At 35.4% G+C, this 16,794-nt stretch overlaps 1 protein-coding gene and 1 long non-coding RNA gene across 3 annotated transcripts; one reads left to right on the top strand and one right to left on the bottom strand.

Moving 5' to 3' along the window:
- The first annotated feature begins 2,370 nt into the window (after window positions 1-2,370).
- Window positions 2,371-6,835, top strand: LOC148234755 (uncharacterized). The gene is made up of 2 exons (XR_015809821.1): window positions 2,371-2,750; window positions 2,823-6,835. It is a non-coding gene; the product is annotated as an uncharacterized LOC148234755 (long non-coding RNA).
- On the bottom strand, window positions 6,251-14,962 carry LOC148234754 (uncharacterized). 2 transcript variants are annotated; one of them, XM_088187175.1, is made up of 9 exons: window positions 14,688-14,962; window positions 12,306-12,499; window positions 12,146-12,229; window positions 11,988-12,041; window positions 11,724-11,909; window positions 11,332-11,590; window positions 11,098-11,263; window positions 7,110-7,288; window positions 6,251-7,039 (listed from the first exon to the last, which is right to left on the bottom strand). In XM_088187175.1, exons 2-9 carry the CDS (start codon window positions 12,484-12,486, stop codon window positions 6,844-6,846), a joined length of 1,305 nt encoding a protein of 434 aa, XP_088043301.1. In that variant the 5' UTR covers window positions 12,487-12,499; window positions 14,688-14,962; the 3' UTR covers window positions 6,251-6,843. The 2 variants fall into 2 exon arrangements, with proteins under 2 accessions (XP_088043301.1, XP_088043302.1); XM_088187176.1 differs by having other exon boundaries at window positions 6,251-7,015.
- Between the last annotated feature and the right edge of the window lie 1,832 nt (window positions 14,963-16,794).

Below are 16,794 nucleotides of genomic sequence, written 5' to 3'. Positions count from 1 at the left end.
TTTATTAGATGATTTTACAGCGCACTATTATTTACAAGAGTCAGTGCATTAAAACAAATATATACAAATTCACGTGTTCGCTGAGATCAGGGCTGGATTATAAATAAATATTTTTTTTTTTAAATAAAATAAAATTAAAAAACACACACAGCAAGTCGAAGATTGTAATAAATAAAACATAGTGGCTGATGCAGGAATTTTCCAAGAGAAAGGGGGCGGACGATGTTTTAAAAAATATATAACATAAATTTATTGTACATAATTATTTACTATATATTTTGTGGAATACAATCATTACATTGCACATTTTATTTGTATATAACTTATTCACCCTAGAGGTGGTTGACCTCGCGGCCAATGAAATTGGTGTGAATTCAGTTTAGACTTTTTATTAGTTAATATTTACATGCGACGGACAATTATCAGTGAGACGTTTTTCCCAAACGGCAGTGGTGAAGTTGACGTAGGTAGTAATGCGCGTGGATGAACCTCAGGGTTCTTGTGGCTGCATGCGGCTAGTTTCGGAAGGTAATTCTTCGTGCGGCTGGTGGTTCGGGAGTTCCAGGAGTGATCTTTGACGAGCTGTTACGAGTGGTCGTGCCGGACGGCGTGGAACTCGTCGCTATTGCGGATGACATCGCGGTGATGGCCACCGCCAAGAGGACCATGCAGCTGCAAGTGGTCGCGGAAGAAGCGTTACATGCGATCCAGAGATGCCGGACTCACGCTGGCGACTGAAAATACTGAAGCAGTCTTCTTCACAAGAAAGCGGAAGCTACCGCCGCCCAGGATAGCATGGTTGGCAAACAGAACGGCACTGGAGAGGGTCATAGGAAGGCCTGCATCAACAGACACTGGCCCAATCCATGCTGGAGAGCCGGCGTAACTGGGAGGCATGGGCGGTCAGATGTCTTGAATATCAAAGAGGAAGCTGAAAGATAGCGGCCCTAACGGGACGGTCTTTAAACTGGATGAGCTGACGTGCAATATCAGAAAGATAGTACCGGCCGTCCAGGAGAGGGCTGGGGAGAGGTTTTAGCCGGTAGGTCGCTGCTAGCAGCGAAATCCGGCACAATCACCAGCAACCTGGAAGCTGGTGAAGTCTTTCGAAGATTCCCTCTCCTCATAACAAAAAAAAAAAAAAAAAAAAAGGAGTGATCTTTAGGTCCTTAGGTGAGGGCGCGGCTGCTGGTCCCTTTGGATAGCTACTGGTGACTATAAAGTGGCTCCTGGTGTTTCTCAGACCGTCTCTGCTCTCCTCATCGGAGTCCGGCCTTATATCCTTAAGGGGTTACAGGCTTGCTGGCCAATCGTATATGTGCAGCGATCTTCCAACCAATCACTGCAATCGCTTCGTAGAACTGGTGAAATCGGCTTCATATTTTTTGAAAGTGACTTTTTTGCTCGTCCACGGTCTTTCACATTTTTCGGAAATGGTCACGGATGTGGTGATTTATGATATGCGTGACCCTCTCGTCACAAAGGGACTCTCTTAACGACTCGTGTTGTGTAGTAAAAAAATCCTTTTTGTGCCATGATGTTATTTGTCTCATTGTCATTAACAATGAGATAATGGTCCTTTCAAATGTGGACCCCATGTGTGTGGTCGCTACAGATATTATTGTAGTTTTCCATAAATACTTATATACTCGTTTCCACCTTTTCCTGATTAGCATTCACTGTGTTGCTTCGAGTTTATATTGTAGCAATATCAATTTTTTTATTTTAGTTTTCGCAATGTGTCATTTTTATTTTAAGATGGTTATCTTGGATTAGCATATTTATTGTAGTTTTAAACTGCCGTTAATTTATTATTTATGTAATTGATAATGGTCTGAGTTAATTAAATTTTATTAGGTATATATTTGTGTGTCCATTATAATGATTTTTTTTAATGTTCAATAACGGATGTGAAAAAAATCATATTTAGTGGCAAATAAACCATAATTTTGATGTTTTAGTAGTATACGGCTTCTTCGTTACTATTAAATCTTTTTCAATCAGCAGTCTCGTAATCGAATATGATCCCAGGGTTGATGTCAACCTCGCCTTCAGTGTAAAGAACGCCATGTCAAGTGATTAGCAGGGTAATAGGTCGGTGAATTTGGAAAATGTGCACTCGTATCAGTGTCATACAAGTAGTTAAAAACGGTATAGTCCATCCAAGATGTTAACGCTCATCATTGTTGTGTTGGAAAAAAAGGGTGTGTGTACGCATGCATGCATACATACACAGTTTTCCGCGAATTTTTTACACCGATAAGAGAACGTTACCAATACTAAATCAGGGCTGTTTTAAGGGTAGGGTGACCATACGTTGGAAATTGAATTAAAAATTGTAATGTGTTATATTTTTATTATAAATTATTGTCATGTAATCAATAAAACAATTCCTGTAAATATTCTATTGGTATTTTTAAAAATATATTGAATAGATATTCAACCTGGATAGTGATACCAAAACTGCTCTCATGTTTTTGAGTTAAATATATATATATAAAAAAACAAAATAAGTAAGAAAGTGATATTTTACACTTTCCTCAACAAATTAAATTAATTGCACTTGTAATTTCACATGGTCATCGTATTATATTTTCTCACCAATACTGTGACGATGAGCGTTCATATCTTGGACGGACTGTACCTGGCATTGAATGTAAATTGATGAACACAAAGGCAGAGACCTCCTCGCGGCTCTACCTGATGCAATTCTCCGCTGAGACGACGATGACGTCCATAAGAGGCATCCGGTACGTTTGTTTCACTAAGTACACGCTTGAAAAATACAAGCGTAATAAGTCGCACGCCACTCAATGTTTTAGATGCCAGCAGTATGGCCACGCTGAGAAGAACTGCCATCGAGACCCCAGATGCGTGAAATGCACAGGAAACCACGCCACTTCCGAATGATCGAGAGACGCCAGCAATCTGCACTGGATGCAATGGAAGTCACCCGGCCAACTACAAGGACTGTCCTCGCAGGATAGAATATCTCCTGCAGATGAAGAAGAGGCAGCAAAAGACCTCCATCATCATATAGACCACACCCAAGCCAACGTTCGCTCTGGAACCCTGCTCTTCGGCCAACGAAACCAGCAGTGGATAAACCAACTATCGTCCCGGAAGCCACTACAATTAAGACGCAACAGCGTCCCCAAGCCCGACAGCCTGAGAAGCCCCCATCAGAAGCCATATCGACTGATGATCTTCGCATGATGCTGACTGTTCTCCAGGAGATCCGAACTAAGGCCGAAAAGTGCGCTAGCAAAATTGAAATTGCTCTGATGATGATCGAGTATCTTGATGTCCTCTTCTAAAGAAGACATTCAACTCATGACGTGGGGTCCGAAACAAAACCGGAGAGCTGGAGCTGTTAATCAGTGAGTACAGACTTGATATTGTCGTAGTCACCGAAACTTATCTAAAACCAAAAGTTAACATATATTTACCAAACTTCGCCTGCTTTCGGAGGGACCGTCCCTTAAGGCAAAGCGGAGGGGTCGCGATATTTGTAAAAAAATCGATAAAACACGCACGTATAAACACTAACACTAATAACTTAGAAACCGTCGCGATTCAAATTAATCATAATAATAATTGCTGCCGAATATAATTCACCCAGTGACGAACTGCTCCGGAGTGATCTAGATTCAGTATTTTCTCTAGGAGACTCAGTCATTCTGACTGGGGACTTCAATGCCCGGCATATGCATTGGGGCTGTCCTGGGGCAAATCGATCTAGGGCGTCGCTTTTTAATTACTTAAGCGACTCTGACACGATTGTTAACTTTCCGAATTTACCGTCACATTACCCTTTCAATCGCAAGACGCCGTTAATTCTGGATATTTCTATGATCAAGGGTAACTTAAATATGTCAGAAATGTATTGCGTTCAGGCGTTGTCTTCTGTCCATCTTCCAGTGTTATTCTCGCTGGAGGGTCAAGCAGAGGTAGTCTCTAAAACGCTCTTTGACTATGAAAAAACTGACTGGAATAAGCTTAAAGATATAGTAGTCTCGTTTGCCAGATGAGCGACAGAATTATACTCCACATAGCATTAAACAAATTGACGATGATATCAGTTATTTAACATCTGTTATCGAAGAGGCCAAAATATCATCAATACCGACCGCGTATCTGTAATAAACAAATATGTAATAAACTCATTATATTCGCAATAAAATTCAGCAAATAAAAAATGAATCGTGGACGCGTAAACTAAGAAATCTAAACCCGGCAGATAATTCCTTATGGAAAATAACTAAATCGCTTAAAAATAAACATGCAGAAATACCACCTTTAAAAAATGGAAACACCGTAGCATACACAAACAAGGATAAGTCAGAAAATTTGGCCAGCGCTTTCTCCACATCTTATTCGCTCACTCTAAATTACTTAGATTCAAAAATAGATAACAAAGTCGCCCTTGCGATACGAGATATTAAATCATCTAGCGTAGATAATAGTTCAGTGAGCAAAGTTTGTTTATCAGAAGTTATTAACATCATAAAATATTTAAAGAATAGAAAAAGTTCCGGTATAGATAAATTAGATAACGTAACGATAAAATAACTTCCAAGAATTAGCATTAATTATCTAACAAACTTTTTTAATGCCTGCTTATCTTTCGGGTACTTTACCGCTATTTGGAAAACCGCAAAGATCCACCCGATTAGAAAGCCAGGAAAAGATAGCACTATTGCAATTAATTATCGTCATTTAGTAAACTATTTGAAAAAATAATTTTATCACGTTTAAAGGAATCTTTGGGGAATAAAATTAACAATGAACAATTTGGCTTCCGCGAAAACCACTCGTCAACTCAATAGGTTAACAGAGCACATTTCCGCTAATTTTAATATGAAAAAATCAACGGGACTCTTAATGTTAGATGTGGAAAAAGCGTTTGATACTGTGTGGCACGATGGGTTGATTTACAAACTCTACAAATATAAAACCCCTAATTATCTGCTACACTTGTTACGCTCGTCGAAGTTATGTTGTTTCAGTAAATAATGAACAATCGTTACCGCATAACATCCCAGCTGGTGTTCCTCAGGGGAGTTCACTTGGGCCGTTCCTTTTCATTTTATACACAAATGATATACCTATTTTAAAAAATATAGTCTTTCCATGTATGCCGATGATATGGCGATAATGAGTAGCTCTTACGGTCTTAAGCCTATTTCAATAAAATTGCAAAAATCTCTCAAGTAATTATTTTAAAAAGTGGAAAATTAAAATAAATCAGGACAAAACGGACGCTATAATTTTTACAACTCGAAGACAACCTTTGCCCCCTGCGATTATAAGCGAGCAGGGAAAGTGTATAGAATGGAAGGTGAGCATTAAATACCTCGTAATTCACCTAGAACGCTAACTACTAAAAATAGATTTTTACTATATAAACAATTAATCAGTCCGGCAATGACTTACGCCTGCCCAGTGTGGAGTAATACGTGTAAAACTACAAGTTGTTCAAAATAAAGCTATAAAAATAATTTATAATACACCATTCTGTACTAACCTCAAAAGGCTTCATAATAAATATTTAATTCCAACTATTAAGGAACATGTTCACTACCATACTAATAATTATTATAAAAATATATTGCGAGATCATACTATAACCCATTAATCTCAAGAATCGGTGATTACGACAAAAACAAACTAAATGCCAAAGCACATCTTGCTCTGATGCATAAATTTTATCTATTAATTTAAACAGCACCAGGTCCACGGGTTTTATATTAAAATTTATTTTTATTTCTCTTTTTGTTAAATGTGTTTTATGTTCTTTGACCTACACTTATAGTATTTTATGTTCTCTTTTTATTCTTATTTTTGTAATTCCTCTTAGTTTAGCTAATCAATGATGGTAGAAACCAGCAACCAATTAAATGTAAATATATATATGAAAAAAAATGTATTTAATTATGTAATAAACAACATTAAAAAAACTCCGAACCAACTTGTTTCCGAGAGAATCTTACCCGGCATCAATTACTTATAAATACATATGATTATTATCTGTTTTCTTAAAACGTTTAAAGATGATTAGATAGAATGAAATAATAATAATGAGTTGTGAATGTGAAGCACGAATTTATGAGAGCGTATTGCAATACATAATTTAAATACAGCTCATTTAATGATTTTTTGCGACGAATTGGTATATAAAAAGAAAATATTTGGTTTTGAGAATATCACTTATCTTATAGAAACGATTAAGTAATAAAAAAATGATGTATTCAAATAATTTATAATTGAAATAAACATTTATTTGATGGCAAAAGATCTTTTATGTCGATTTTTCTACACATATGTACAAGTTTACATTTCATAAAATTACTCGTCGAGATTAAAATACAGCAATTGTTTACAGCAAAAATAAATGTGTACGTACATGAAAAATTCATAACTCACTTGCTACACAAAATAAGCAATATTTATATCATATAATAAATATATTATACCCCTTTTGATTTCAACATCGCACCAATTCACATTATACAACATAACGATACCTATTCATATTTTAATATATATATACATACTACAAATGAGATATCGCACACAAATCTGAATACGTTCTCGGATTTATGCAAGAACGCCAATACCTCTCTTCGTTAACCCGACGGCGATAATTTGAAACAACCTATCTATCGGCTAATGTTTACAAATATACAAAAAAAACCTAACCTAAATTTATAAGTAAAACAAATTTTACATTTGCAACATTATACACATTTATTATTTGAAGCGTTCGAAAGTAAACCGAGTTAATTAGCAAAGGACCATAGAAAAGTGCCGGTTTACTTCCGAGCGATTTATCAGTTTTATTTATCCGGAGTTTCTCGCTCGATTCCCCGGAGTGGCAGCGATCGCTGCGTTCAAAGCCTGGGTCGGCTGCGTCTCCGGAAAGTAGACGCACACCACGGTTATGATGTAAATGCCGGTCAAGCCGAGCATCGCTAGACTGGCCGCAACGCCGAACAGACTTGAAAATCTAATACTGCAATATGATACAATAAAATGGCTGTCTGTACGTATTTAATTGTATTTTTTTTAAAAAATACTTCAAAATTATTAATCAAAAGTGTACTCACTGCATATACCACGCGATGGACAAAAGCGAAGCTAGCAGAGTGAACAATATGTGACTCAAGTCCCAATCCCTCTCTTCCTGAGGACCGTTTTCCGTGTACGGATCTTGATCGCCGTGTTGGCCTTCAGCGTTTCCATTATTGTTCAATGGCACAGAAGTAGGATTCAGCTGTTGTTGAGCCTGTAAATCGAATAGATTTAGTTGCAATGTTTAATTTAATATATCTTAAGCTACAATCGCCAGTGGGTTATAACAGCTAATGTGGGTCAAATTAGATTCATGCCGAACAAAAATTTACGTCATTTTACAATATCTTTATGTGTACAAAAATTTTATTCAAGGGAAAAAATGGAGTTATATTTATTTCATACAGCTAAAAATTTGCAGGTATATACTATAAAAATTGTCGTTAAACATCAGAGTTTAAAAAAGGTAGATTCTACCTGACCCCTGGATTACCATTACCGAATACATTAGGGACTACCTAATCAGTCGGTTAAGTGTTAATAAAATTAATTACAGAACTTTCCGCTGGGAATTTCTAAGAAAAATACTTGAATTTTTACAATAGGGTAAGAAGCATTTTATATCAAATTTATTATAAAATTGTTCTAAATCTTAAAATACAACAAAAATTGTCAGCCCTTATTTTAAACATGTAATGAACGACACATACTATTATTTCAAGGTCGGTCGTACATAACAATTCTATGTACTAAAAAATACCAAGGCTATATCGTAATGAAATGTCGTGCATAAATGTATAAAATATAATACAAATCAAGTATATAACGTTTCCACGCATACGTATTTGTCCGCATATAAACACAACACTGCGGTCAAGTGAGCATGCGTTAATCGCTTTTTTTGATTTGTACGATATATCACTTCTACAATTTATGCAAGAGAAATAAAGTAACAATTTGTTGTCGTTAACTTTGACAAAGGCTATTTTGGAATTAAATTTCGTTTTGTATATTAAAAAAATAATTTATGTGTACTGAATGAATATTATAATGCATATTACACAAGATCTTAGAAGTGGTAGATCATTGCGCCATGAACAGAGTTTTAAATAATTATTGAAGTACTAACAGCTTTAAAAACATGGATGAAATCAACTTTTGCGATTCAAGAGCACTTTTATTTTATTCGATTATTTTATTATTATTTTATTTTTTAGATTAAATTAAGACCATCGTGGCCTAACAGGTTACCCCAATGCGCCACGATGGTCGAAAACAAATTTTAAATTTATAAAACATAAAAAAACGTATATATACATAAATATAACAATACTTAAACATAACAAAAAATTATAAAATATTAAAATTAAATGATATAAACTGGATCAGATCCTCGTAGCTGACATTAAATAAGTCAATATGTAATGCCAGCGTATTAAGGAGCCGGATGGCCACAGCTATAGGCGAGTCGGCAAGTGCGGATGTCCTAGCCCTAACGGACATCAAAAGAGGTCTCGATCGTGATTCTCGAAAATGTTCAGGAACCCAAAACTGGAATTCCTCGAGAATAGCTGGATTGCCGACAGCACCTTTTAGTAATTTAAAAAAATGCTTAGCAACATACAGCTTTCTGCGAGAACTCAGCGAATCATATCCCAACGCTCCTAAAAGAAAGGCGCTGGGATATAAGTACGGATAATAACCAAATGTTTTTTTTTGTAAAGGTATCTTAAATACCTTTTTTTTAATTTTTTCCACTAAAAGGGAATATTTGGCTATTCGGGGATTCCAAATTATAGATCCCGATTCAAGAATGCTACGAACTAAGGTGTCATAGAGGATGCGAATAACTGACGGATCGTCAAAGTGAAAGGCATTCCTCATAACAAAGCCGAGCATCTTGGAAGATTTATCACAGACGTCGTGTATGTGTAGAGAGAACCTCCATTTGCTCTCGAAAGAAATTCCGAGATCTTTAGTGGAAGTTTCTCTAGTCAAAATGTTACCACCGAAATGGTAGAAATAAGCTGATGGCGAATGGGATCGAGAAAATGACACAGTATGGCACTTTCCGACACTAAAGGGCAGACGGTTAATGGAAGCCCATCTCCACAGAGAGTCTAAATCACTTTGTAGAGAGAGGGAGTCCACAACAGATCGAATGCATTTATATAATTTTAAATCATCTGCGTACAGAAGAAAACTTGAATTTTTAATTGCTGTATTTATGTCATTAATAAATAACACAAAAAGCAGAGGTCCCAGATTGGATCCTTGAGGAACCCCCGAAGGGGTAAAATATTCTTTTGACAATCGTCCACCATAGGTTACAAACTGTCTACGATTGCTTAAATAACTCGAGAATAACCGAGTTAAATTATCCGAGCAACCGAGGTTCGACAATTTTTTTAATAATAACCTATGACAAACTTTGTCAAAGGCTTTCTCAAAATCTGTATACACAACGTCTACTTGAATTCCCGCATCGAGAGAAGTTGTCACCGTTTTGGTGAACGACAGAAGGTTAGTAGTGGAATGGGCAGGATGAAACCCGTGCTGTTGGTCTAACAAAACTTGCCGAAAGTGATTATAGAGATATTTATGAATAATTATTTCAAATGATTTAGCAGGAGCTGACAACACTGCGACTGGTCTATAATTCTTTATATATAATTTGTCACCCTTTTTATGAATAGGAGTAACTTTTGTGCATTTCCATAGATCAGGAAATGATGATGTTTTGAGAATCAGATAATAAATACATTTTAGAGGAGCAGCGAGACCGACTTCGCAACCCTTCAAAATAAAATCGGGAATTAAATCAGGTCCAGAAGAACCTGTCTTTAATTTATTAAATTAATAAAATAACGGACGAAGAATGCTACCTGATGAATTTTTCCTCAAGGTTGGTAGCCCTATTATGCTGCTGAAATTTTTTTTCTGAAAGTATAGATATTGCAGACTTCATGGAGATTAAGGGAAAGACAATCGAGGAAGGAAGAGGAGAAAAAAATGATCGGTGGATATGTAATTCAGCATTTCTTGTAGATATCACGGAATATTTCAACAATTATAAATACTAAAAATTAATTTTATTGCTTTTGATCTGGATTCTAAACTAACTGACCCAGAAAAGTCACATGTTTTTATGAATTTTTAATGTTTTAATGCATTTCTCTAAACAAGGAATAAAAAAATGGTTCCGTTTAAAATTTGGTTAGAACACTAAGGAGTACCACTGAACTACGTAAATTATCATATATCATTCCATGGGTTAAAATGTTTATGTTTATAGCTTCGTTACACTTAAAGAATAATTTACGAAGGTTAAAAAATAAATTACGATCAAATTATACTAGAATCTCATGTTTAAACAAATAGCTCTTTGATGGTCCCCTAACATGAAAGTTGCGGTGACAATAAAATTAATTATATAATAGACCCCCCCCCCCCCCAATAACATGATAAATTGGGTGACTAGACTAGAAAATACTAATACGATTTTTTGCAATACGAATCAAGTCGCGTGTGGTGAGATATCCTCCTTTTGGCTCGCTCACATATAAAGTAACGGGCACCCAAATAGCACGTCCCCATTTGGCCGTGATATTGGGGGGGTCACTGTACGTTGAACTATTTTAGTATAAACATTGATTCACAGATAGCAGCATAAAATGATTTAGTTTTTGAGGGTAGATACTACCAAACCAGTCGTTGAACATAAGAAGTCATAAAGCGTAGTCACTACCTGTCCTGTGGATTACCAGCAGCGAACAAAGCGGGTAATTAAATCAGTAAATTACTCCACTCGTTGGTAGTTTCAATATGATTTTAATTTTAAAATAGGTTTTAAAAATATTTTCCATTAACACTATCGACCCGTTGATAAGTGTTTGATTTGAGAGAGAAATGCTTCCCTCATTGTCAATTTAATTTAAGCATTTACATGTACGCTTTAATAAAATAATAATTTAACAAAAAACTGACGAGCGAAAGTTAGAGTCGATAATTCAAAAAACATACCTGAGCAAACTGTTGTGGCGTTCGCGGTTGATGAACCAGACAGTGAACCACGCAATTGTCAAAGAGACCGCACGACTCGAGAGTTGCGGCTTCTCGCTGCAATACTTGTCCGTTGAATATCAATCTCACTAGTTTCCTGGCACTCAGTTCGCCTTTAAAATGACGCCTACAAGAAAGGAATACATAGATACGTTGATTTTAAACAAATTTATTATGCTAATAATCTAATCTCACCTTTTAAAATCCCCCAGAGGCTCTTGTAGCCTTCCTTCGACCAATTTTAGATCGTCGTTTAAATATTTAAGACGAATCCTAATATTGTCGGCAGAATCACACTTAATAGATTCATTGATTTCTTTCTCTTCAGCCGACTTTTCGTCAACTTCTTTTTCTTTAGCGTCGTTGGCAGTGTTCTCCTCTTGTGGTAATGTTAGATTATCGCCATCTTGATTATTTTGCGATTCTCTTTCAGACTCCTTTACAACCACAGTTTCTAAACGTTCATTATAAAAAATATCAAACATTAGTAAAGCTTTAAATTAAATAGTATTGTCCTGTAAATTGGCAGTATGAATCAGGCATGCAACTCAAATTACTACTTTTTGTATAATAATAATAAAAACAACCTGGACCCCTATCACTTTTATTGGTGAAAAACGCCAATCTTCTATTCCGCAGCATCGAAGCATCGGAATCCATAGCATCCACAATATTACTCATTTCGGCATCTTGCGCAGTAATAGTTGGACCATCTCTCTGATCTTCCATATTGTTAGTTTCCGTTGATCTATTTTCTTCTTGATTCATTTCATCTAAAATAATTTAAGATGATAGAAATTATTTTATTAAATTAAATTTTATTCGTTAGATTTTTGGCGAATGATTCTCACCAGCGTTTTGAGCTTCTACAGGAGGCTGCTCGACTATGGTCGGTAGAGTATTGGCTGAAACACAGATTATATTATTTATATTCATGATGAATTTTACAGATTTTACAAAGGAATTCTAAAGCGTTCTATTTATAAATATAAATAGAAGTAGAATTTACCAGATGCGCTCGCGACGCGAGAACTGTTTTCTGGAGTATATCTTTGATGGATTATTAACATTGTTTGTGGCGTATGCCCATGTCCTTTAAAATCATACAAATTGATCAAAATTTTATTTTTAAACGCATATGTAGGTCGAAGATGATGGGATAATTGTACCGTTGGAGTGCGGCGAGACCTCGCTATAGACGTTTCTGACGTTCCTCTCCAAGATGACGGCGGTGCGGTACCGATTTTGGCGTTGACCGGTCGACCACCATGCCAACAAAGCTATGATACCACCGATGACCACCATGAAGAACTGCGTCACTTCGTTGCCGACGCCGTCGATGAGCGTCATTCTGATTATTTGCCTGATGATTAAAATTACCACAGCGGTGAAGACATGTCAATAGCATATTGCAACCGAAATATGCCAAAATAATAAATAAAAAACTTTTTATCTAAATATCGAGAGAAAGTGTAATAATTTAACATAATTTAATATCACTTATTATAAAAAATAAAATTGAAACACATTTTAATATAATAATATTCAACTTAAGTTTATAGAACCGTTACGATTGATAGCAAGAACAAGCGATATATTCCTTTCACCACGGACATGCGATTTTAATGACTCATCGGGTACCCACCTCAACAATATTTAACCTCTTAATCGGACATGACGTAATTATTATATATTTCATACGAGGGGTGGGGACCCAAAAAAAGCGAGACTAACTCATACTGGTTACCTCTACAACACCCCACCACAGAACTCGTTCGCCTAACGTCCCTATTCTCCACAGCCCAAGTCTTGTTACTTTTGGGTCCCCCTCGTACAAGACTGGCGTGACGCAAAAAATCATCATTGAATTTTAAAGTGTTTTCAACACAAGAGCAAGTGCGTGGCTGTTCTGTGACGAATTTTATAGTCATTGGCTGTGTTCTGTTTTTTTTATGATGGTTAAATTTAATTTAATTTGACAAATTTAACTGCCAGTTCAGAATCAAATATTTTTAATCATGTAATAAGAAACTGCCCGGTCAAGAGGTTAAAAGTAACACATAAAGCAATGAATTGTTGCATTTTTTTGCCACAAAGATAAAATAACTTGAAGTATATGTAAAATTACATTGTACCTATTAGTTGGTCCATCTGTTTTTACAATTATATCAACAATTTATACTAATAATGTATTCGTAACAACTCTTTCTTTTGCTTTTCACTAATCTAGCTTTATCTAAACTAGATTTCAATCGAAATACTACATTATGTTTGATATCTCGTAATGCGACTTAAAAAAAATTAGCAATCGTTACTGAATACACGTGCGTAGCAATTGACAATCTGGCATTTTATGTTTTTATTTTTATGTGAATATGTCGTCATTATTTTCATTTTCCTTGTTTTTAAGTGTCGAATTGGAAGCGTTTATATTAAGACTTTCTATAACAATATTACGACTTACAATAAGTGAGAATCGAATAGAGCATATCTGAAGTGAATTTTGACCAATAGGAGGACGCAAAAAACAATCACCCCTTCTCAAAAGTCAAAAATCCATGTCAAAAGCAATAAAATCATCGCAGTGGGAACACTTGTTACCGAGCGTTCCCACTGCGACGGTGCCGATACGATTTTATTGCTTTTGACGTGAATTTTGGACTTCTGAGAAGTGATAATTATTTTTGCGCCCTCCTATTGACCAAAATTAATTTTGCTTTAAGAATTAGCAAACTAACTTTTTATATCAAACAAAAAATACAATGATGTATGATATTATTGCATCATCCAAATATCCTTTGAAAAAAAATAATTCTGATCTATTTATCATGGCTAGTAGCATACCTATGAACGTTAAAGAGAAGGCAGTTTTAAGAAAGCTATTCAAGTGGTAATAATTTTAAACGTTTCTCCATAGATGACTATAAACATATAAGGTGACCAGATTTTGACACTAAAAATAAAATTGGAGAAATTGCTACGGGAGCACAAGTCATTTAGAATATTTTTGTTCAAGGACAAAGAAGGACAATTCTCCTAAAAAGAGGACGTCTTGAAATAATAATATACGGCAGCATAAATAAGTTGTTGTGAGAGACCTGTAGGTGGCTCTTGGTAATACGTTCACGACACGACTGAGCCCCGTACGTGGTTCCTGGCATTAGAAAGTTTAAAAAAGTACATAAAAAATGCAATGCACTTAGAAATAAATATTGGCTTTAGGTCGTCTGGGTTAGTCCAACTGAAGCTTTTTTTAAATACTTTGTCAAGCAAAATTGTTATCTTATATTTGTGGCAAAAATGTTGATGTGTGGTCAAATACGCATTTTGGTATATTACAACCAATTAAATTATCATTCATAATTAATATCATACATTTGGACATTAATGATAATTAACAAAAAAGCCAGTAATTAAATATTAGTCTATAGGTGATTTTTATTATTATAAGATTAATAGTAGTTGATAAAAAGGATTTTATAAAAAATGTTTATCCATATGAATTGTAAGAAAACAAGTGAATTTGTATAATCAGAAGGGTCGATACGTACTTCGTTACTGTAACAACAGAAGACCGCCGTCGAAGAGTTGAGGCAAGATTTGAGCCGTTTTCACCCAGGAGTGTATTGGGGCACAAGCGCAGGCGAAAGGGCACTTGAAATGCATCCAATCGACGGAGTTCGCTCGCCGGTCGGTGTAGAAACGTTCAGAGTCCCATGGACTCGGGGAGAAGCGGCGGCGTAGCTAGATGGCGTCCCGAAAGCTGTGGCGATCACTCGGAAGGTACATGTCAGATGCAAGTCCACCAAATTGACGGCCACTGAACAGTGTTACCATAACACAAAATTTCGACTCAAAACAAATTGTGCTCTAACTAAAATTATTATCAACAAATACTAAATGATAATATGTGTATATCAAATACATATAATCGATTATATAAAAAGATTAAGAGTCAATTTTTAGGCGTTCCTTATTACCCCGACCAATTTGTTAAAGAAGTAAAACAAGAGGATAGTCATGCCCCTCCCCTCCCACCTTGAAATAATTTAAGTTTATATGTAATTTTCATATTTAAATATGATAAGTTAATATGTTTAATCCCTTCATCTTAATTGCACGACCGTTCGCACTGTTATCACAAAAAATCCTCATTTTAACTTTCAAAAATGTATCAATGAAAAATATAACTTTTTGAAAATCCATTTTCTCCACCAAAGACATACTTTTTTCCATATTCGAAGCACAATATGAAATATTAGATTATAAAAAGATATTTCATGGTTAGTTTATTCCACAATTATAAAAGAGGACTTGTGTAAATACTATTCGTTATTTGCTTTCACAGTTGTATGTGAAGAATGATGCAATGGTGAAGTCGGAACTTTAGTTACAAAAGTTCTGAAAGCGTTTTTATAACTTATTTTACAAATTTAAAAAGATGTTCCATGTGCAGCTAAAATACATTTTTTCAACCATACGATTATTCTCTCATTGTCCAAATGTGTAGGGGCACAGTTTGCACGAAAATTTTTCACGGCTTCCATAAAAAATGGTGTCACAAGTTTTTCTTAAATTTTTTACCCCCTTTATGTCACAAGATGTCATTAAGTCAGATTCCTGTTTGTTTCACACTATCACAATTCCGCTGACACTCACCTTTCTCTAAACCTGTGATTTATAGAATCAGCCTTTGTCTTAATCAAATAAAAACCTCGGTCTCTATAAACCAGATATAATATGTTATTTTTGAAATAAAATATAGAAAAACATTTTTTCCATTCAAATTTAACATTTTTATAATTTATTAACACCTTTTCCAAAAGGGGTTATACGCCAGAGTAGTTTTCTATTTTAAAAATATATTAGGTATGTGTCATATTTACTATTTTATATATTACAAAAAAACAATTATCCCTTCTCAGAAATGAAAAATCCACGTCAAAAGCAATCAACAGTCGCAGTGGAAGCGACCGTTACCGCGCGTTCCCACTGCGACGTGACTTTTTTTACTGAGAAGTGGTAATTGTTTTTGCGCCCTCCTATTGACTATAACTTGGTTTGAATACACTTTGACTAATACTCTTATATCAAAAATCCGTAGTAATGTTGGTAAGGATAGTTTTCATATTTTTTAAGCATAGTGTAGTATTGAAGTGCATACAAACTATGGAGCTTCATTGACATTTTATAACAGCATATAATTTAATCAGTTGAAAATTTTTCCACTGGTAGAAGTATATATCTACCGGTGAAAATATATTCGGACTTCATTAGTGTTTGGTGACGGGTGACAATTAAAAACAGATTGATCTACTGCGGTAGTATTTTACTTAAGATTTGAAGTTATATGTTATTTAAATAAATGAGTGAGTTGATAAAGTCGCCAAGTGAAAGTGTGTCAGTCACGCTAATGTTACCAGAGTGTTGCCATTTTTTGTTTTGGCCATTTTTTGTTATGGCCAAAACTTGGCGGCACCCTGGTAGCACTAGCGTAACGGATTTTTCTCTCGACTGGCAGCCCCGGCGGCTCACGTGCCGTTGTGGGCTCACAACCCGTTATTTTTATAAATACCATGCAACTCTTTAATATTGAATAAACATACTACTGCAGGATAACTTCATAAATGAAAGTATAACTTCACCGAAAAGTACACT

The sequence above is a fragment of the Plectrocnemia conspersa genome, unplaced genomic scaffold, assembly GCF_051122295.1.
Source record: "Plectrocnemia conspersa isolate PC_06_02 unplaced genomic scaffold, ASM5112229v1 ptg000005l, whole genome shotgun sequence".
Taxonomy (NCBI): Eukaryota; Metazoa; Arthropoda; class Insecta; order Trichoptera; family Polycentropodidae; genus Plectrocnemia; species Plectrocnemia conspersa.
This window is presented reverse-complemented; position numbering and strand designations above follow the sequence as displayed.

What these genes read in the sequence shown, in the direction of transcription:
- LOC148234754 (XM_088187175.1), bottom strand. Translation starts at nt 12,486, where the DNA reads ATGACGCTCATCGACGGCGTCGGCAACGAAGTGACGCAGTTCTTCATG. An exon ending in CCTCTGGGGGATTTTAAAAG is followed by an intron (nt 11,264 to 11,331) that starts GTGAGATTAGAT and finishes CCTTTCTTGTAG; the next exon opens with GCGTCATTTTAAAGGCGAAC. An exon ending in TCCATCGCGTGGTATATGCA is followed by an intron (nt 7,040 to 7,109) that starts GTGAGTACACTT and finishes ACGTACAGACAG; the next exon opens with CCATTTTATTGTATCATATT.